The sequence below is a fragment of the Ammospiza nelsoni genome, chromosome 2, assembly GCF_027579445.1.
Source record: "Ammospiza nelsoni isolate bAmmNel1 chromosome 2, bAmmNel1.pri, whole genome shotgun sequence".
Taxonomy (NCBI): Eukaryota; Metazoa; Chordata; class Aves; order Passeriformes; family Passerellidae; genus Ammospiza; species Ammospiza nelsoni.
This window is the reverse complement of record NC_080634.1, coordinates 28918323-28939857: the sequence shown is the minus strand read 5'-3', so window position 1 is coordinate 28939857 and position 21535 is coordinate 28918323. Positions and strand designations below refer to the sequence as shown.

Here is a 21535-nt window from a genome sequence, read left to right as displayed (position 1 = left end):
GAACCACAGCTAGAGCACTCTGTTAGCCTACCCTTACCTGTCCTGGGGTCAAACAGCTGGTTGGCCTCCAGGTCTGTGAAAGTGCTGAAGCAGATGGGGCATTTAAAAGAGGCGCGGTTGGTGGAGTCCCTCTCGTCGGTCTCGATCCGGCGGCGCATGTGGTCCAGCTTGTACTTGACCACGTTGACCAGCAGGCGGTAGTTGATGAAGTAATAGTTATGGCGCGTGGTCTTGCCGTCAGGAGCCGTCTCCACCCTCATCCTGCACTTGATGAACTTGTCACCCTTGAGGGTGTTGAGGACAGCCCTGAGCTGCTTCCTGTCGAACTTGAGGAGCTCCAGCATGTCCTCCTCCTTCACACAGGGGTTCCTGATGAGGATGTCCAGAGCCAAGGCATGCTCGATGCCGTAGAAGCCACGCACCACGTATTTGGCAAGGCGCTTGAAAGCTGCTGGCACCTCAGTGAGGACGTCGGGGTCAGTCATAGCAGGTCCAGATTGTGAGCTTCATGTATACTGCAAGGAAAAACAGGCAGATGGATTCTTAGCTATCTTCTAACTTCCAAAGTTCTTATTTATATTATTTAGAGGTAAGAAAAGGATGGGGTGTTTACCATTTCCCTTTCCTACTGTCTCCTTAGGTGTCAATAATGCTACAGAAGAAGGAAATTATACCTCTCATTCAAAGCAAAACTTTTTTAAAAGCACACAAGAAATTAGTACCAAAACATACAGCAGATTTCATTGATATTGAGTCACAGCCAACACAGCTTGAGTAAGAAAGCTGTCCTCCAGAAGGCAGCTTTGGGATAGCTGAGACCTGTAAATTGGGAAAAGCAAAAAACGGCTACAGCAAGAAAGGTCCTAAGACAGCCAGCCCAAGAGTGGAGTCTGGGGGCCTCAGCTGACATCACTCTGTCCCACTGTAAGCAGCCCTGTCAGGTTTAACACCTCAGCCACCCCTGGGCAGAGATGCACCATGAGCACAGCTTGCTGTACAGGCTGGCAGCACTCAAGCAAAAGCTCCCAGCTGCACCATGAGAACAGATCCTTGCTCATGAACACACCTCAGTCAGCTACCTGCATATCCACCAGAACCAAGAGAGCTTCTCCCCAGGAGTTCTCTGCTTTTAACCCCCTGGGTTCTCAGAGGCATATCCATGTCCTCAGTGGCCACACCAGGTGCCAATACTCAAATCTGAGCACCTACTGGTTTGACCACCACACTCCCAAAAAACTCACTTCCTTTTCAAACCAGGACACTGCAGCATGAAAACCATTAGCACTCCCAACTGCTACACCACAAACTGCTTCAGCCTTGTTCTTATATGAGCAAAGAGGTTCTTACAGAGGACTGAACCTTCATTTAAAGTCTCACATTCAGGCCTCAAAAGCCCATGAATAACATAGCATAATAAATGAAGCAAAAGTCAAGACATAGCAAATATGAAGTGATGAAGTTTAAAAAAGAAGAAAGTATTCCATGAAGCATCCTTTGAGTTACTTACCACCACTTACCAGGCTGCCTGTGACAAGACAATAATTTCTAAGTATTCTATTTTCACTTTAGTTTTCTTCACAATAACATCAAATGGCAGAAATGGTCATGCCTATGACATACATGGCAACATACATAAAATCATATGCAAGGAATTCCTCACATTGTCACGCCTGCCAGATTTAGCTCACAAACACCAGAGACTGAAGAGAAGAAGAAAGTATTAGAGATGCTTTTGAAATAGCCATTCAGAAGGTTGCACTTCCAGGTAACATCAAATGAGACTCTGAATTATCTTTTTCAGTAGGAGCTTTCTATGCTAGCTTAGGACATGAGCAACCATTTCTTATGGAAATGATTCCCTCAACTGAAGAAAACCCCTCTTACTCTAATCTCTGTTTTTTTCATCATTGCTATGCAATTTTTGTCTGTGAACTAATATATTAAATCGTAAAACTCTGCCCATCCTAATTTTCATTTCCATTAGATGTTTCACACACTGTATATGCATCTCCCCAGTATTCAAACCTATCAAATAAAGCAAAAAGTGACAGCAGAAGAAAGGATCTGGATGAGTATCCTATTTTTTTCATCACTGTCATAAAACCACTGATACCTCTTCACATACACCATCACACAATTTTTGTCCACTCCCCACACTAAGACATCCCTCTGAGATCACCAACTCTGCAACCAAGCAGCTGCTGACTGACTCACTCCATCAGCTAAGACTTCTCAAAGATCTGTGATTATTTATCACAGTAGTCTCCTTGGATTTTTTTTTTTTTTTCTTATGATAAACAGCATCCTCTCAAAAAAGTGGAGCATTAGCCACTGAAGCTTTACTCCTTTTCCACCCCTACCCTCTGCTGCCACTGAGGAGGGATATTCCTCTCAAGGGCTGTGGCCAGTATCACTGCAAAGCACTTAGGCTGTGGAATGTGAAGCTTCACAGTAACTAAATCAAGATCATCCTGTCTTTTCTGCCTGTTGGGTAAGAAAAACACCACCTTCATGGTTTTCTTTTAGAACACTTCCCGGCTTGAGCTTTTCTTCCCCTCTAACTTAGAGCCAAATGGTATTTGCAGTGCTCAAATTGAAATTACTGAACGACATTTGTTGACTGCTGGTGTGCAGGCTGAGAATAGCTCCCAGCAAACAATGCCTGGATGTCCAGCTACAGCTTCCCTTTAAGGAAATTCAATTAAAACACATCTATCACACCACAAACTACCCATGAAACAAGTATTTCCAGAGTCAGCCAGGTTTCTCTTGCATGCCAGAGACACAGTGATTCATCTCACACAAAGGAGAGCTTTAGAGAGCTTTGCATTGAAGGTAAAAGTGTTAGCAATAAATGATGCCCCACCAAGAGTTAGCCATGCACTATTTGGGAATCTCTAAGTCAGACCAAATCTAAATACTGTCACAGGATATTGTCTCTGAAGATCAACATCATTCTGTTGGTATATTTTCAGTCTTTCAGTCACCTGAAGACAAATCTTGGTTTTGACTGTATCTGTATCTGTCAGCAACATACTGACACTATGAAACAATGCCAATGCAGAAGCTGGAGGGAAGCCTCAATTTATTCTAATTGATTAAATCTTACCCAGAGTTAAAGCACAGTAAAGAATAAATGTAAAGATCAATTTTAAATAAAACCTGGCACCCCAGAGGGCTAAAAAGTCAAATTGTTTAAAGTCAAAATCTTGTTAAATGCTGATCTGAAGAGCAGACAACTTTCCCTCCTCAACAATCCACTTTCCCTACAACTTCCTTGCAGAAAACTTGGTGATGCAACTTGCAGGGGCACAGTGACCTTCAGATATCAGTTGAAATAAAAAAGGAGTAAAGTGATTTAAATAAGCACATCTCACTCTGGACACCTCATCTGAGAGCTGATGGAAAGCACTTTCTCTGCATTGATAAGACAGCTACAGATTTCCACAGATACTTCCAAAACAGGTTTAAAGTACAATTTCCTGAATAATGCACTCAAACAGCTTAAACAGAGACCTACAGGGGGCCAGTAAATAAAACCAACTCTAAGAGTTTCCAGCAACATTCAGAGATTTAATAACATTTCTTAGTGTCAATCACTAGAAAATATTCTTTTTCATCTAGTGGGAGTAGGAGTTTTAACACAGTTTCTTCTATTCTGCTGGAGATTTTGAGTGATGTCCAAGTGTTCTGCGTTCTCAGGTAACAGAGGACATCTTGACTGTGATACTGTTTCTTTCCAGGCGGGGATATATGGAAATACAGGCATTCTGAAAACACCAGAAACTATTCTTTCCTGTTATCCTCCACTTCAAAAGTGGATTAACACACTTTAAATTCTAAATCCTGCAGAAAACAGTCTTTGGGTGAAACAAAAAACTGACTAGTGCCATTTCTGAGGGAATAAAAACCCAAAAGCAAGTGCATTCCACTGCCAGATCTCACCAGGCCAAGCTGATGCCTGGCCCATGAAGAATCCAAGGCTTTTAATCCCTAAACTGCAAATTCTTACCATCTTTCACCATGCCAAAAGGACACTGATTCAGCTCACAAAATTCAAACCCAGGGGACTTTACCATTGCATCCTTTAGCAGTGATTTCACCTTCTGTTGAAGCAGTAAGTCAAACCTGAATTAATTACATGTGCAAAAAAATATGGAAACACCTTTAACAAGGTTTTAATGGGCGTGCACCTGTTTCATAATAATGTCTGAACTGACCTTAATCATTTATGGACACCAAGGAACATTTTCAGACAAAAAAAATACAATGGCCAGGATACTCAGCTATGCCACTAAGCACCTCCAGCATCAATGATAAGGCACACTGGACAGCATCATATTCAGAAACAGCCAAAAGAAGAATTTCCAAATTTAAACATGGACTTTATTAAAAGAGACAGTTGGTTGGGGAATTGTTCTGGGTAATCACATTAATACAATTCAGTATTATGGGTGCAGGAGGAAAGCAGACCTGTCTGTGTTAACACAGTAGGACAGCAAACCTGAACACACATCTGTTGGGTTTTTTAAATTGCTGTAATTGAAAGAATTAATATTGATGTGTCTATAAAAGGCAACACTGGAAAAAGAGACTTACAGTTACACAACACAATCAGATCTGCTGGGTGAAGAAAATAAGGATACCTTCTGCAAGATTGTACCTAAGGTTTAGTAAAATGTATGAGGCCTTCAGCATAACCAGAGCTGCCAGAAAGGGTGTCAGGGGGAAGAGCAAGTGACTGCAAAAAACCCTTTGGTATGATGGGATCAGAGACCACACACAAGCCAAAAACTGAATTGAGCAAACACCTCCACTTTCAGGTCCTTCCTGATGCAACATCAAAACAACTGAACTCTTCTTTTCCTCATACAACAATTTCAAGAGTTTCCAATTCCAATGAACTCTAACAGGAATTGTGCTAATTAAGTTAGATCTGTGTTTCTTCCTGCTTTTCCTGACTCAAACTGAGACAAAGAGTGCTAGAAGGGTGGTAACCTAGAAGCCACAATGTAGATGAAAGTAGTACTAGAAAATATGAAAACCTACATCAGCCAGTGAATTAATATGAATTTTTATCCAATACTGCAAATGTGGATCTTCCTGTTTCAACATGCAACTTTTGACACTTACATTAGTCTTATCCAGAAAATTCAATGGTCTCACTATTAATATATTTGACAGAGGAGCTTTAAAAGCAGGATCTTAAAAAGGAAGCAGAGTGCTTCAGACTCACAAGGACCTAAAAAGCTTTTGAAACACCCCAGATCTCTTTTGGAGGAAAGCTTGGAGTTGCAGGTTTGGCTGTAGGCTATCAGACACACTGTTAACACTTGCACAGGTCCTTCCTATTTTCCCCCACATTTATTTAATTAGTGCTCTTTCCCACTAAATCTTTGAAACCGGCTTAGAAAATGCTTCTTCAAGCTTCTGACACAAGATTTTCAAGAAAGGGGAGAAAACATTATTTACTTACACCACTGACATGGTGAGTGGTGACCTGAGTTTCTTCAGGTAAAATCAAAATCAGGATATAATAAGAGAATCCCCTCTGCTGTGAATGTGGCAGGTACAACAGCCTTCCTGGAGCCAGAGCATGCCACATCCTGCTCCAGCTGTCACTTGCAAACACCAGATCCCGGTTTTGTAGTCTCTCACTCTAGGCAGCTTTAAAATTCTGCTTTTCAGAAGATGATGAGGCTAAGCTAAGAGAAGCAATCCTGAATCTTCCTGAGAACAGGAAGGGAAGACATAAATTTCAGAACTGCAGTGGGAGAACATGTCATCAATATTTTCAATGTCTGTACAATGTAACCTCAGATACTATTCATCCTTTCCAGAAAAGGACACAGAATCTTCCACTTTCAAGTCCTGTTTTCACTTGCTTTTCTCTGTAGTGAGGCCAGAACTGCCTTTATCCCACATCAGTTGTAAAATAAAATCTTCTGACATTTTATCAAGAGCTTACTGAGTTTCATTCCCTGGAGAGTTGATGAACACTGCTGCTCGGCTTTTCTCCTGCACTACATCTTGATGAGAAATAAGTGTATTTTCATTGTGAGACCTGCCTTGAAGTATAAGGGCAGAAAAGAACAATCTGCTTTCACTGAAATCCCTTCTTGTTGGCTTTCCATAAACTGAAACCAGGAGGCCACAGGTATCAAAGGGTTTTCTTCACTCAGGATGAGAAGCTGTGCTGCAGCTGCACACAGAAAGCTGAGGGGCCTGGCTGAAAGGAGGGTGCTTTCCTCTCATTTCACAAGTAAAAACACACAGAGCCAGATGTAATAAGGCCACGAGGTTTGACCACACCAGGCAGAAACTGAACAATTCAGGCTCAGGATGTCACTCTCAATCACTTTTGTAATCTTAATCCAGCATAAACAATAGCAAGGTGTCAGGAAATTACAGGACCACCTGTGTGCATGTACACAAATGGATGAAATTTCCTGTTGCAGCTGACGTCAAATTACACCTCCCTCCCCCAGGGAAGTCTTTCTTTTCCTTCCTTGCTTTTTGCCACAAGCCCCACACCCTTCTGTCTTAATTCTGGCAGTCCACTACTCATGTAGCAACAAGAATCAATTGACAAAAAGGGAAAAACTAACTTGCCAAAAGAAAAAAGTGGGACATTTCAGAGAGGTCAAAGAGGAAAAGTTCAAGAATTGAATCATTTAAGTTACCAGACTAGAGCCAAAACAGAGAAAAGAATGCATGGCTAAGGATGTAGATGAGTGGGGAGCTTCCCCCACATGGTGAAAAATTAACCTAACTGTAATGTGAACAATTTTAATTATGGATACCAGAACCTCTTAAAATTTACAGATTTGAACCTACCAGGAGAAAATGTGTTATTTTGGAGACGTGTAAGCATCAGCCATCACACAATGAAGTTGTAAGGTTTTAGGGGCTTCTTTAAAGGGAAGAAAATAAGATCATTTCTCTCACATATCAAGCCCAGGAAGTCATGATTACACCAAAGCACAGTGAATTTAGCCCCAGCATTCCTTTCTATGTTTCTGACAGGAAAAAAGCAATAATTGCTTTTCATGTTATGGATTCAATAAGACCTTGGAACATGATGGTGGAACACCACCTTTCATCATGATAGATGATGTGAGCAATATTGCCTTTTGGAAATTCCAGAAAGACAATGAAAAGTTATGGAAGTATTGGCTCCAGTACAGTTTTAGTGCATCATGAGAGTGCTAATAAGTGGGTATATACCGTGGATATAAGCAATAAAGAAACAAAGAAACTAAGTAACAAGACAGCAGATTAGCTTTAATTAACACAGTTTCTTGTTCAGAAGAATCCCCTAAAGCATCCTGTGAGCAAGTGAGCTGTATGTCACAGGAAGTGGAAGGCAGGAATGCAATTCCCATCAAGCCTCACTCCTGCCTGAAAGCATGTGCTCCTTTCCAGGCACATGGCTCTGCCCTCACAACAACCAGTGCACCAAACTGATCGCTTAAAGGTAGAAAAATATTTTCTTTTCCCCTTTTTACTATGTTTTTCAACACTTCAGTGAGCTGGCGGTGAACTCTGAGGAGCAACAGAACCAGCACGCAAGAGAGGATGCCGCTGCACTGGAAAAAATGAAAGAAAAAACTCCACCTTTTGTGGATGAAAAACATTAAGCTACCTAGACCTCAAGAAAATGCACCTTAGCTGAACACCCTTTCCAGAACGCTGATCCTCCTTGTTCATTGTGAGCCGCCGGGAATGGCACAGGCCTATAGCCGGACCCATTTAATGCAGCTCGGTGCCACTATGATGCTGTTCTCGGGAACCAGCACGCTCCTGAGGCCAGACAGAACGAAATAATAATAATAATAATAATAATAATAATAATAATAATAATAATAATAATAATAATAATAATAATGTAATAATGTAACAAAAGAAAAAAAAAAAGAAAAACCACCGAGCAAACGTCACCTTGCTGACCTGGAACACGGAACGGTTCCACAGCCGGCTCAGAGGAATGAGCCAAGCAGGACTGAGCCGGCTCTGGCAGTGAGCTCCCCCTCAGAAGCCCACAGCCCTGCGTGCCCTCAGAATCACACACAGCACAGCAGTTCAACGCAGTCAGCGGGACAGTCCCTGCACAGCTTCCCGCTCCCTGCCCATTTCATGTGTTGAGATTTAAACATCGAACTGTGTACGATTCCCTAGGGCAAGAGGAGGTCAGGAGAACCTCTTTAAAAAAAAAAAATCAAATAAAACAAAGAAGCCTCAACAAACACCGCAGGAGGAACGGCAAGCGGTGGGAAGGAGCCAAGGCGCGGAAGGGGCCCAGACGGGCACAAGGTGCGGGGAGCGGGGGAGCGGGGGCCCCGCGGGCCGGGCCGGGGCTCCGGGGGCTCCGCGGGCCGCAGGCACCCCGCGCTCCCGGGGCCGGCACTGACCTGCCGCCGCTTCCAGCTCTCCCGGCTCCGGGCGGCGCTTCCAGCGGCTCCGCCACCGCGTCACCGCCGCGCGCCTCCGCCGGCACCGCCCGCGCCTGCGCCGCGCCGCCCCCCCCTGCCGAGCGACACGGAAAAGAGCCAATCGCCTGCCCGTACGGAACGGCGCCTTCCCGCCCCCGCCGGGGCTAAGCCAATCAGAAGTGATAACGCGCTGGCCGTCGGAGCAGACAGCCAATGGGTTGAGGGAAGCAGCAAGAACGCGCGCCGCGATTGGCGGGCGCGCCTGTGGCCGGGCGTTGTTGCTAAGCGGGGTAAAGATGGCGGCTCTGGACAGGGTCAAGGTGCTGGTGCTGGGCGACTCCGGTGAGTCCGTGGTGTCCCCAGGCCGTGCGTCCTGGGGCCGCTCCTGGCGATCTGCTCCTCGCCTCCCTCCCCGTTACCGCTGAGGAGCCGGGAGCGCCCGCGCTCACTCCGTGCTGCTCCCGGCCTCGCCACCTGTAACCCTGGCACCGCCCTCAGGAGCTGTTCTCTCTCTGTGCGCTTGCAGGTGTCGGGAAATCGTCCCTCGTTCACCTCTTGTGCCACAACCAGGTGCTGGGAAACCCGTCCTGGACTGTGGGCTGCTCCGTGGATGTGCGAGTAGGTGACATGCAGGCCTCTTGGTGGCACTGAGCTGTGTAAGGGAAGGGCCTTGACTTTTTACTTCAATGACTTACCGCCCCAGACAGAGCTGTACTTTGGTCATGCCTTTTGCTGAGGGCTTCATCTGATGCAAGTAGCGTCAAACGTGAGCCAAGCACTTGTGTAAGCAAGTTTTGACCTTCCAGGGTTGCCACTGTCAGACAAGACATTTGTCACCCGTAGCTCTGCTCCCTGCTGCAGTGGCCACTGGCGTGTTACAAATCACAAGATGGCCAGTTCCTTGAGAAACAGGCAAGGAACAGCCAAATTGTCAGCCAAACACAGTGGGGAAAAAACTGTTCACTCGTTTAGCTTGTGGGAACACAGGAAAGCTCTGGGTGATGCTCATGTGTTCGAAAAACAAATTAAACTTCAGGGCCTGGCATGCTTCAGTGCTCTTAGATCTGAGTGAGGAAATTAACAGGAGAAATTTATTGGTGAGAGCTGGACACCAGGAATGCAGAATTCATAAACTACAAAGACATGTTAGAGAAAGCAGAGTTGAAGAAGAAACTAACAGACAATTAATATGACTCTCCCTACATGGGAAAAAGATAATAAAAAAGGTTGAAAAAGTGGGCTACATAGCATGAGAAGTGAGAAATCAATAACCAATAGAAGATTGAATACTAATTAATGAAGAGAACTGCATCACTCAGTGAGCCAGTGAGCACTTATTCCTTTGTTTGCCAAAATGTATAAACAACTGTAAGTTTTGGTGACTGATGTACACATTTGGTGAAATGCTACTGATGCATCTCACTGCCAAATAAAGTAGTGGTGATTTTCTAACCTGCTATTTGGAGACAGTTGTGACCATGGGGTTGCTGCTGCTCCTGATTGCTTGCTGCAGGACCTGCTCTGGGAGGAATGAGGATGCCCATCCAGCAGTTCTTTCGCCCAGCCTCCAGCCCTCATGGGACATTGATAAATGATTTTTCCCTTCATCACTCTTTGCTGCATTCTCCTTGAAATGCATTGCCCTAGGTTAGAAATGTATTTCCAAAATCTGAGGAGAGGAACATGGCAGTCCTGTTAGATTGTGGGCAAAACTACTCAGCAGGTCTGGGGGCAGAAGTTGTTGATTAATTCAGTTGAGATGTCAGAGTTTGGTAGGAAAAAGATGTGGTTAGTTGGAATCCAGGTCTGTCACCTGTGTTAATATTCTTGCAATGCTGCCATGTGGGTTTTAACAACTGTAAGAAGTCAAGACCTTAATTTTTCCATTTGCTTTGGCAAAACACTGTCTGAGCACATCATGAGATGTTGGGTTTGTTAACACTGAGGTGCTCCCTGTTCACTCACCAGGCTCCCTCTCACATGAGATGGTGATCTCCATCTCTGTGGTGTCCAGTGGCTGCTGCTTGACTCATTCCGTCTCTCTTCCACTTGAGAGGTTTGAAACTGTGTCAGCATGAGAATTTCCAGATTTCTATCCAAGCACAATAATCCTTCCAGCTGTGCCATGTGGATTAACTCCTGTGGCAGGGTGCTGTGGTTATGTGTGATGTGAATTTTTCATCAGATCCATGACTACAAAGAAGGAACCCCAGAAGAGAAGACCTATTACATTGAGCTGTGGGATGTTGGAGGTTCTGTGGGCAGTGCCACCAGTGTGAAAAGCACACGAGCTGTGTTCTATAATTTGCTGAATGGTAAGTCTGCTTGGTGTAAGTGTGGTTTTAATACTTGGTGTAAATATGGTTTCTGTAAGGAGCTGTCCCTTGCTTCTGGGGCAGAGTTCCAGGCAGCCTGCCTGAGGGCTACATTGTTCTCCTTTCTGATTTATACAGGAAAAATGATATTATTTGTAGGCAGAATTTTATGGATTCAGTTGTGAACAGCAGATATTTCGGGCAAACCTGTGCAGATGAGCTCTATCAGCCTTTCCCTTCAGTCTTGTGCTGCTGGCACAGCAGGGAGGCTTTGGAGGTGCAGTGAAGGTATATCAAACCTTCACCTTTCTGGGTCTGATATACTGCAGATATATGATTTATATTTTTAAAGATTTTTTTTTGTTTGTTTGTATTTTCTTGTCTGTTCGGTTGTAAAACTTACAGCAGAAAAATGATTCTTTCAGTTTTTATGAACTTTGACAGTTACATCCTACCCTGGCAAATTTGAACTGTGTCCCATAAAATTGCCATATGCTGATAACCATCTTGCCTCTGCTCATTTAGCTTACCAGCTTATTTTTAAGAGTTGAATCTTGCAACTTGCTGCATATGTAGGAAGTAGTATTTTGTGCCTTCTGTTGAGATATTGTCTTAAAGGCCTAGTAGTTCATCTGTGTCTCTAACAAGAGTAAATAAGAGATTATAAACATAACAGTGCAGTATTTCAGTTGTTACTTTTTGTCATACCAGGAGACTTCACTAAAACTAGAGGTGTATCAGAGTAAGAACTGCTGCTGAAAATCTGGCTCAAGTATTCTGTTTGATTCTCTTTGCTTATTCCCCCTCATTTGAAGACTTTTCAGTAACATGTTAAGCCACACAATAAACATTTTTGGCCTGTGACTAACTAGTTATTTCTTCCTCTTTTCTCAGGGGGAAAACTGTGTTAGGTACCTCTTGCTTATATTGTTAACCAGATTTCTGTGTATGAGAATTGAGTTGAGTTGTGCCCTCAAAGCAAGCCTCTTTGGTATATGAAAAAAAATTGATTTCTTTTTGATACCAAATCTACAGTGTGCCAAGGAGTGTGGGTCAGACTTGGAAATAACTTAGAACAGCCCATTAGGAAATGAAGTCTTGGACTTGTGCATCTGAGTTATAATTGATGACATTAAAATAGAGTTATTTATCTCCACTGCCCAAAAGATACTAATTAGACAGCTTGCATATGAAGAGTGTTGACTTTGGTGGTTAACCTTGGGTCTTGTTTCTTTCATTAGATTAATTTCTCCATTAGAGCTTGTCTCACAAATTGCCTCTGCTTGACCTGATTTAAGAAGAGAAGATGAATGCATTCCTTCTGCCTGACTGCTTGTGCTTTCTGGGCCTGCAGTGGTCTGAAAGCCAGTCAGTGTTTGGTTGTGGCAGCAGCTGAGCAGGCTGCTGACCAGGCTGGTACACTTTGGTTTTGGATTATCCACAGATCTTCCTCTTGGCTGGCTCTCCACCTGGTGTGGGGACTGTGATAGCTGAGGACAGTGACTGGGCAGTGAGGCTTGGCCTTGCACACCTTGTTGTGGGAGGAGCATTTCTTTGAATAGTCTTTGGTCCTGCCTGCTCTTTATGGATGTTGACAGCCTTTTCCTGCTGGTGCAGCTAACTGTGCAGGTTTTAGGTGAAGCACATAAGGAAATCAAAGACATAACTGAGGGAGAGAATGTAGAGGTGGGGAGTGTTTCTCACTGGCTGTGCAGCACTGCCTCTGGATCTGTTGCTGTAGGCTAAGTTTTGTTGTATCAGGCATTTTCTCTCTACACTGGGGGTGGGCAGGCAGCAGAGTTGCTTTTTTATAGTGTTACTGAGATAAATGCCTTGAAATAGGGCTACAGCTGTGATATGCTGGGAACTCTCGTGGGAGAGCCTGTGCACAGTCATGTGGGGCAGTGGAAAATGTTTGTGGAAATGTGGTTTGTTCATAGCAGTGGGTGGCACCTCTGGAAGTTATGGTGAAAGACTAAATTAGTGAGTTTTTTTCTACCTGTAGGCTGTGAAGTGTTTTGAGAATGAATCCTAATGCAGATAAGGGATATCATTCCATTTTGTCCTTGAATTGATGGTAGTTTGAAGTCTGGAGGAAGTGGGAACATTCCACATATTGCAGAAGGTGTGAATAAATAGAAGAAATTTGCTAGCAGGAGTTGGTAATTGAGTTAGGAGCTGTGGTTATCAGAAGTGAGTGTCTGTTAATAGCACAGCTAGGAAGCTTGACTCTGTCTCAGAATTTACATTTTGAAGGCTCATGGTAATGAAAAATGCTAGAAACTTAATCTTAAGTGCAGTAAGTCTTATTTATTCATGCTTTTACCAGCCATTTAGTGGACTATGATATTTTGTCAGTGTCTTTTTCTCTTTTGGATATCTCCCCAGATATATAGCATTAATTCTTAAAAATGCAGGAAAGCAGTAGTTCTCTCTGAACTCCTTTAAAACAAAGAAAAAGACTTCAGACTTTATAGATGGTGGGATAAAAGATAATTATGTTTACCAGAGAAAGGCTGAATTTTCTGCTGCAGTAATATAGAATTTCAGTGTCATGAGAAGTAGACAGAATCAGTGAATGCCTGCAAGCCTTTTGCAGATTAAAGCCTGAGATGGTTGTTGGTTTCCTGCTTTCATGTGATTTTTTCTCCTAGCTCTTAGCCAATTCTTGATAAGCAGCTTTAAAAAACCTGTTGCATCCTGATATTTTCAGCCTTACTTATTCACTGTAACAGAACTGCTTATACATCCCTTCATTCTCAGCTATCTGGGAACCTGTGGGTGTCATTTTGGTAAGATAAGGAGGAGAATATGTATCTTTAAATGGCATCTTGCTGTCTTGTCTTTCCCTGCAGGGATAATTTTAGTGCATGACTTGACCAACAAGAAATCATCCCAGAATTTGTATCGCTGGTCGTTGGAAGCACTCAACAGAGATGTTGCTCCAACAGGAGTTCTTGTGACAAATGGGTGAGTGAAAAACAAACATGCAGAGCTCAGACCTGGTAATTCCAAGCAGTTGTACAAGTTTTTGTTCCTCTCTAAGGGTGCTTGGTCTCCACAGGAAAGTACATGTGGTTAGACTTGGAAGAAAGAAAGAAATGGGGAATAGCAAAGAAAGTTGTCTGTTGATTATTCTTGTTCTTTCATACTGCCAGGCAATATCAGGCAGTTCTGACAGCAGATTCCCAAACTGGGTGGCAGAGACCTTGCTTTAAGGGAAAAGATGTTTATGCATCCTTTATTTGTCTGAGGCCTCTGTGAGAGTGGGTCCAGTCCCAGTTACAGATTTCTCTGTCTGCACTGAGAGATGCCATTGTACAGGAAATGTCATGGAAAAATGTGTCTGGGCCAAGAGGCATTCCCTCCATGCACCAAGACTGAGGAAGTTCACTTCATACATTTTTGGTTTGGGTGATGGGGGAATTATTTTAGGAGTGTGGCTAAAAGAGCTTAAAAACTCTGCTTAAACAGCATGTTCATAATTCTCCAACACCTTGTCAAGGATTTCCTCCTGCACCTCTTTGCTCCTGTCATCCATCTAGTCAAGGAGGTTTTAAAATCATTGCTGAACCTCACACATGAGCAGGAAGGCAATAGTGAGGAGTGGCTTCTTGTGGGAAAAATATCAATTGTTTATCTGTCTGTTCTGGTACACAGAACAGTTCTGTAGAAATGTAGGAAATGGGAAAGAGGATTTGCATTGTATAAACTGCCAAATTCTCTAATGTCTCCACAGACAGATTCTTCACAATTGATTTAATTTTCAGAAGTTTAACTTCTGTAAAGGACAGATGTTCAGCCACTAGAATTCTTGCTGAAGTTGTTGCTGTTGGTATTTGCTAGAAAGCTTGGTTTAGGTAAAAAATTACAGACAAATGATTATTCTAGCTAAGGAGAGTGATTGAAGCTTGGATTCCTTTGTAGTGACTTAGGTGCAGAAGCTCTTCCTTAATGTAAAGATATTGCATATTTTAACTTAGATTAAATGATTATTAATAGATAAATTGCTGGTTTTTGAGAGGCACAGGGGAGGTCATGTTGTGCTTGTGCCCACTTACATGGCCATTGCCTCCTTCAGGATTGTCTTTGTTTCCCTCAGCGGTGACTATGACCGTGAACAGTTTGGTGATAACCAGATCCCACTGCTGGTGATAGGAACCAAACTGGATCAGATCCCAGAAACTAAGAGGAATGAAGTTTTGACCAGAACAGCATTCTTGGCTGAGGATTTCAATGCTGAAGAGATAAATTTGGTTTGTATCCTTGTCATCTTTGTTGTTTTTCTTTTGTATAGGAGTGAGTCCAATTTTTAGTAAGTAAAGATGTAACAAAAATTTGGCTTTTGGAGATTTTTGCAGTAGTGCCAGTCATTCACATTTCTGTTGGCTCTGCCCCTTGCTTGTTGAAACAGATATCTTTGTTCACTATTAGGAGATGTAAGGGGTATTAGGTAAGGTCCCTTAAGCTTTGAATTGTTGGCTGGGAGTTAAATTTTCTTTTTCTTGTTCATAGCTCTGACATAGAATGTCTTTGAATGAAACATGAAGATTACTTTATATAGATCTGTGGGTGTAAAAATACACATGTGCTGTGTCAATGCTTGTATACACACTCCCAATCTCAGGGCCTGTGCAAATCCCTGCCTGACTGCACAGCTGGTGGTGGAAGGAATATGTTGAGCATATGAGGGGTTGTTTGGAATTCTGCAGTTGGTCTTCTCTCTGAAGTGACTGTGGAGCAGAAATCAGCAGATCCATTGTTTTCCCTTGCTGATGGTGTGTGTCAGGGAAAAGAGTATGTTCCATTTTCTTGTGTTTGGCTTCCTTGCACTGATTTCCTTGGTTTGTTGTTGTCATTTTGGGTGTTCTAGGACTGCACCAATCCTCGTTATCTGGCTGCAGGTTCATCCAATGCTGTCAAACTAAGCAGGTTTTTTGATAAGGTAAGTCAATGAAATGATGTTTTATTGTCCTGTGCATCAAATATTGGGATTTGAGCATGAACAGCAGTTTAAGCTGCTCCTTTCACATTCCACTTTCTGAGTTGGTTCAAGCTAGGTGTGGGAGGGCCAAAGATTGATCTGCTTTTGGAACCCTACAGGAGATAGCTGATCTGCTTGAAGATTTAGTTCCTGATCTGCATAGAGCAGTGAAAAAGAACTCACAAAAGACACTCTGCTTATGCTTTTGAAGTTGTCTGGCAGGCCAGAGGGGTTACAGCATTCTGAGGTAGTAATGTGGGGGGATGCAAGACTGGTTAGCTCTGTTGATCCTAGTTAAAGCAACCTTTAGGAATCAAGAAATTAATTAAGAATATTATTCTCCCTTCCTGAAAAAGAGACCATTAGGCAAATGTACTACTGTGCAAATGAGAGAGGGAATGCTCTGTTTTAAGCATCCTCTGGGCAAAGATAGCATAGTGGGGCTACTGTGCAGTGGTAGGAACCAGTATCCCTGCAGAGGGAATGGGAGTAACTGAGTCTGAAGCAGGAGGCACACAAACCATCACCTCCATTACCCAGGAGGGCTGTGTGGAAGTTGAGGATGATGAGACAGCTTAGACAGTTTGTGTAAGGATGGCTGTGGGTGGCCACTGCTGGAGCACTGCACTAAAGCTGTAGGCCTGGAGCAGAGGTGTGGGGTCAGACCTTGTCCCTTAGCCCTGAGTTCAGTGCTCATGTGTGAAGTGTTGGTTGCAATCTGAGGTTCTGCATGTACTGTGCAAGCTGAGCTCATTCTCTGTTGTTCCCAGGTCATAGAGAAGAGATACGTCTTGAGAGATGGCAATCAGGTTTGTCACTTTTCCTCCTCTTTTGTTTCATTTCTCCCTGTGTAATGTGAACTGCTGACATAGTCCTCTTTAAAACACAGCTTCATGCAAGCTAAATGGCAATCTGTGCTGGTAATTTCATTCTTGTATCTTTGGGGGCACAGCTGTTAAGGCTAGACAGAAGAATGGCTGACTTTTGTCAGCTGAAGTATTTGTCTGTAAAGTGATTGGCAGTGAAATACTTAAGTATGCTAACATACTACAAGTTGGAAGAGTGAGGTAAAATGGGCAAATATGATTTCTTTCAGCTCTGTCAGCTTTGGTTGCAGATTAAGGCCATAGATGCTATCCTGAAGGTCAATGAAAGGGTTTTTCTGTACAGCTGGAATGAGCTTTTATGTTTAATGTGGGTAGTTTCCAGAGACTCAGTGAAGCCACAAGGAAAGTGGCAGGATGATATCAGCTTGTAATTCATTCCTAAAGGACTGAATTCACTGTTTTCAGCTAGATGGGGAAGTACCAGCAAAATGACTTCTGGTTTGGGCAGGCCACTACAGCTTTTGTGCCCCCCACCTCCCCACATGCAGTCTGCCATGCAGGGAGTAGTGAAGTTGCATTTACCTTATGTAAAGGTGTTGCAGATTACCATGAAAAGCATCTCTGGAGAACAGTCACACCTGTACATTGTTAGAGGTAGCTGTGCTGAAAGCCCCTGGGGTGTGGGGGGGAGATAGTCACAGGTTACAAAATGTTTCCTCTCTTTGAGTGCTGCTATAGTGCCTTTTGAAAATAAATTTGCTTTTGCCTCTTTTAGTTCTGCGTGATGCCTTTTATCTTCCCCTCTTCTCCCCACATTCTAGTGAAAGGAAGTTTCTCTTTCATGGGAATAATATCTTAATGCAGAAACCTGCCTGTGTGCTGGTTGTCTTTGATGCATGATGTAAGATTTTTATTTTTATCATTTGATCCTATTTAGTGGCTAGCCAGGGATTAACTATACATTCCTTTTGGCTGTGTGCCACAGACTGCAGCCTGCTGATGACTGTCTGCTTCCCTGACAGGAGCTCAAAAGCTCAAAACAAATCTTAAACAGCAAGCAATCATGTTAAAAGAGGCAAAATCCAAATTGGAAATGGAGACTTCAATGCAACCTCTTAATGTTACCATTTGAAGTTATCTACTAAATGTGACTCTTACCAATGTGTTTGTGGGTTTTCTACAATAGGTTCCTACAATTATTCGTGTTTTGAGGTATTTCTGTTATAAACTTCTTCAAGATGAAAAGAATGATAAGTTTCAAATTGTTCATAGCTATGACTTCAATCAGATATGTGATAAATAAATAATTGTTCCTCTTAATTAGTGATTTTGATGTAAAAAATGCTAAAGCAGATAACTTTTTACCTATGATGTTCAGGTACTTTTTAGTTATAATGATTGCAATTTTCCTCTTTAAATTCCTGAAGCAGTTTTCATGAGGTGAACCTTTGTACCAAATCTGCCTGATTTTATTCTTAGAGATGATTGCTTTTCAGAGGTGAATAAACTAGTACCTTAGTGAATAACTTGCATATTTGAGTTTTGGGCCCGAAAACCCCAAGTAAATTTAATCTGTGGAGTTTTTAGTGGACTTTTATTTTGGGGAAGCTTTTCAGCTCTCTGCTTACTAGTGAAGTGTGTAACCTGAGCAATCTGCTGCAAATTGTAGATTATATTTTTGTCCCCACCATCCATACATGCCCTTGTGCTTCTGGCATGATTTGTAGGGCTTGGTTGACTCCCTCCATTTTAATAGACTGTATTTCCTATCAATGTGTGGAATTGTTTTGGGAGGGTGTGTTTACAAGGGTCTGCTGTTCCTGCTTGTTTGTAGTGAGTAAGGTAAAAGTTACTCTGGCCTGTAATCAAATAGTTTTATGATGCCAGTAGGGCAGATATGCAGTATTGGAAAGCAGCATATCACTTGCTTTTGTGGATTCACAGGTGCATAGGATTGAAAATCTGTCTGAAATGCTGTTAAGGCCAGAGAAGCTTCTGATGGTTTCAAGTAGATTTTCTTTGTAAACATCCATTGTCACTGTGTAAGCAGTGTCTGCAGATGGGCTGCAAAAGCAGGAATTCTAATCCTTTGTATTGTTGCAGCCATTTCTGTCTCAATGATTTTCTTTAAGCTTTCAGTCATTGATAAAACTGTACTTTCAGCTACCACTGAAGTGCTGCTGCCTGGGTTTGAAGGCATAAAGCCTCAACAGCTCTTTGATAGGACTTAGTTTATATTGTTTTATAGTTTTAAAAATGAATGGAGGAGAAATTCTTGTATGCGCTTGAATCTGCTTTGAAATCTGTCTTTGAAATCTGTCATTAACTGTGTTAGGATTGAGGCTTTCAATTTCCCTTGCCAAAATTCTTAAGGAGCCCCAGAGAACAGATGAGCCATAGTGGAGCTGTGCAGTGTTTAATTAGAGCTGCTCCTCGAGCAGTCAGCTGAAGCACTGTGGCCCTGATTCTGGAGATGGCAGAGGTGGGAGATGCTGCAGTTGGCTTGGTAACAGTGCGGGCTAGAGGGAGCTCCTGCTGGTTCTGACATGACAACTTGTCTTTCCTGCCTCTAGATTCCTGGCTTCTCTGAAAGGAAGAGGTTTGGAGGAGGAACACTGAAGAGCCTTCATTATGACTGAGCACTGGAGAAGTGGAAGACAACTTCTCTGAGTTCCTAAAGACAGTCCTGTTCCCACTGGATGCTCAAAGACAGTAATGCTTCTGTCAAGCACAGTAAAATGATATTACAGCTGGCTAGCCTGCTGAAGCTTCTGTTGTTGGAAAAGACTTGGAAAGGTTTTGGAAAACCTTTTGGAAAGGTTTTTCAAAAACCTAATCAGGAGCCTAGAGTATTGCTTAGGATTGCAGACCATCTGCATCTATGGGAACATCTGGGGAAACTGTGCAATAAATTGAATGCCTCTCACTGCTGTGGGAAACTTCATCATACATAGCACACATATGTGACATCCTTCTCTCCATTTGGAAAACTTATGGACAGTCTTTGCAATGATTTGCATTCATTTTACCTCTAAAGGAAAGATGACATTGAGTGGGCCTCTCATGTACAATAAAGTGACCAAAAGAAGTGAGCAAAACAATGATGGGTAAGGAGTGGTCTGGAAAATAATGGAATGCCTTCATTAAATGAATGGAGTGTTGTTTCACCTAGAGCACACTGTTCATCCCTATCCAAAAGGGATAAAAGCAATAGGCAAGATATGAAAAAAGATTGGAAGCCTTAAAAATAAAATCATTAGTAGAAAACAACTGGTGTTAGTTCTGCTGCTTAAATTAAAATTGTTTACTTTGGAGAGGGCAAAGTAAATCAGGTTCTCCTGTTTATCTTTTCATAATTGATTGTGTCTTGTTTTTTATATTAAATTAAAAGGCAATTCATTGAAAACTGATGGAAAAAGTATGTTTTTATACAGTGCTTATTTGAAACAAGTGTGACATGCTCCTACTGAGCTTGAGACTTATTGGATTCAGAAAACATGGAATGTACGAACATCCTCTGAATTAGAATGGATAGAAATTTAGAAGGGATATAAAGCTGTGTAAAAACTGAGCATGACTGGGAGTTCTGTTATATAGATGTTTCCTTTACATAGTTAGCACTAAGGATAAAGGAGACTTGATCTGGTCTGATCTTCTGCACAGGGTCTTGTTTTCCTAAAGAGCCCAAGCTTTGCACGGTTTCTCACTTTGCTAGAATTCCATGGAGTGGTAAAAGCCTGATTTATAGCTGTTCCTTCTTTCCACACCTTCCTCACAGTCACCTCTAATGGTTAAGCCTCTGGCAAAGGCCAACTAAGAGCTGGAGTTAGATATAAATAGAGATTAATAATAAATGGGGATAGAAGAAAGTAAAATGCCAGTGTGAAATTGACAGGGAGCAGAGTTCTGCAGTTTCTGGATTACCTCTGCCTGCAGCTCTTCTGGCAGCTGCTTGGAAATAAATGGAAACCTGCCTACTGCCACTAATCAGGCACAAAAGTGACAGCTGGGGGCACCAGTCAAACTTATTAAAAAGATGGATGCTTTGCTTTTCCTTAGGCCATTTCCAGAAAGGTCTGGGAGTAGTTGTAAGCATGAATGCAATAAGTTTTTAGGTGCTTGTGTGAAATAGGTTGTTAGTTTACAACCAGAAGAAACAAGGTACCAAAATATTCATAATAAAGAGCACATGTGTGAGCTGTGCGGCTCGTGACAGCCCCAGTGTCTGTCTCTGATCCTTTGACAGTGAAAGCTGGAATTGTTTTCTTAAGGTCAGGTGCAGTCTTAGGGAACCAGGTCTGGGCCCCCTCAGTTCCTAAGGAGCTGCAGAGCAGAACAAGCAAACTGTGGTGCTGTTCCCTCCTTCACCTTTAGTGCCAAACCCCTGGCTGCAGCTCACCTCTCTGTGTGTTCTAAAATAGGCCTCTAGCCCAGAATAAGTATGTTGTTTGTTTAGATCTCAGCAGGTAACCACAATTAGGTATATTTTTTCCTTCTTAGGACAAGATGATGAGTAATGGAGTTGTGCATGTGGATGATGTTACATTTATTTGTGCAGGGAGCTCCAGCTTCTTGTCAGAACCAGGAGTATGTGAGCAGCTGGAGTTAGTTACATTGCTTTTCCACCTTACCTGTTTAGCTGTCCAAAAATGTTTCACTTGCAAGCTTAGGGATGTGACACCGGACAACTTACTTTTCTATGTCACACTTGTTTTATGTGTTTTACCTTCCTTTTCTCTGCACAAACACACACCTCTTCCATGCCCTGTCACCCTTCTGTCTGTCTTGCCTGTCTGCCTATACCTCATTCCCTGTTCCCACAAATTCTATCCCTCTTTCTCTTCCCATTTGCCCCATTTGTCTGACCCCTCTGTATCACAAGAAGTCACAAAGACTCCTCTTTGTGTTTCCTGCTCAGCTCTCTGGTTTCCCCTTTTTTCCCATTTTCCTCTCTGTTTCTCTGTGCCATGCATTGTC

At 42.7% G+C, this 21535-nt stretch overlaps 2 protein-coding genes across 4 annotated transcripts in view; one reads left to right on the top strand and one right to left on the bottom strand.

The window, feature by feature from the left end:
- GTF2E1 (general transcription factor IIE subunit 1) overlaps nt 1-8479 on the bottom strand; it is a 49276-nt gene extending 40797 nt beyond the window's left edge. The window contains exons 1-2 of one of the 2 annotated variants that reach the window (XM_059466633.1): nt 8412-8479; nt 38-515 (exon numbers count right to left, since the gene is read on the bottom strand). In XM_059466633.1, the coding sequence (XP_059322616.1) occupies nt 38-485 (448 nt within the window). In that variant the 5' untranslated portion in view covers nt 486-515; nt 8412-8479. Of the gene's footprint in view, nt 1-37; nt 516-7950; nt 8321-8411 lie in introns of those variants that run through there. The other variant, XM_059466632.1, reaches the window with a different exon arrangement.
- A 244-nt stretch (nt 8480-8723) lies between these two features.
- RABL3 (RAB, member of RAS oncogene family like 3) lies at nt 8724-19976 on the top strand. Of its 2 annotated transcripts, none has more exons than XM_059493771.1 (8): nt 8724-8774; nt 8959-9050; nt 10618-10747; nt 13603-13717; nt 14853-15003; nt 15621-15692; nt 16502-16540; nt 19132-19976. In XM_059493771.1, the coding sequence occupies exons 1-8, from the start codon at nt 8729-8731 to the stop codon at nt 19195-19197; spliced, it is 711 nt and encodes a 236-aa protein (XP_059349754.1). In that variant the 5' UTR covers nt 8724-8728; the 3' UTR covers nt 19198-19976. The 2 variants fall into 2 exon arrangements, with proteins under 2 accessions (XP_059349754.1, XP_059349753.1); XM_059493770.1 differs by having other exon boundaries at nt 14850-15003.
- The last annotated feature ends 1559 nt before the right edge of the window (nt 19977-21535 follow it).

Coding starts and splice junctions, on each gene's coding strand:
- RABL3 (XM_059493770.1), top strand. CDS start 8,729: ATGGCGGCTCTGGACAGGGTCAAGGTGCTGGTGCTGGGCGACTCCG. Junction 13,718..14,849: donor GGAGTTCTTGTGACAAATGG/GTGAGTGAAAAA, acceptor TGTTTCCCTCAG/CGGTGACTATGACCGTGAAC. Junction 15,004..15,620: donor ATGCTGAAGAGATAAATTTG/GTTTGTATCCTT, acceptor TGGGTGTTCTAG/GACTGCACCAATCCTCGTTA.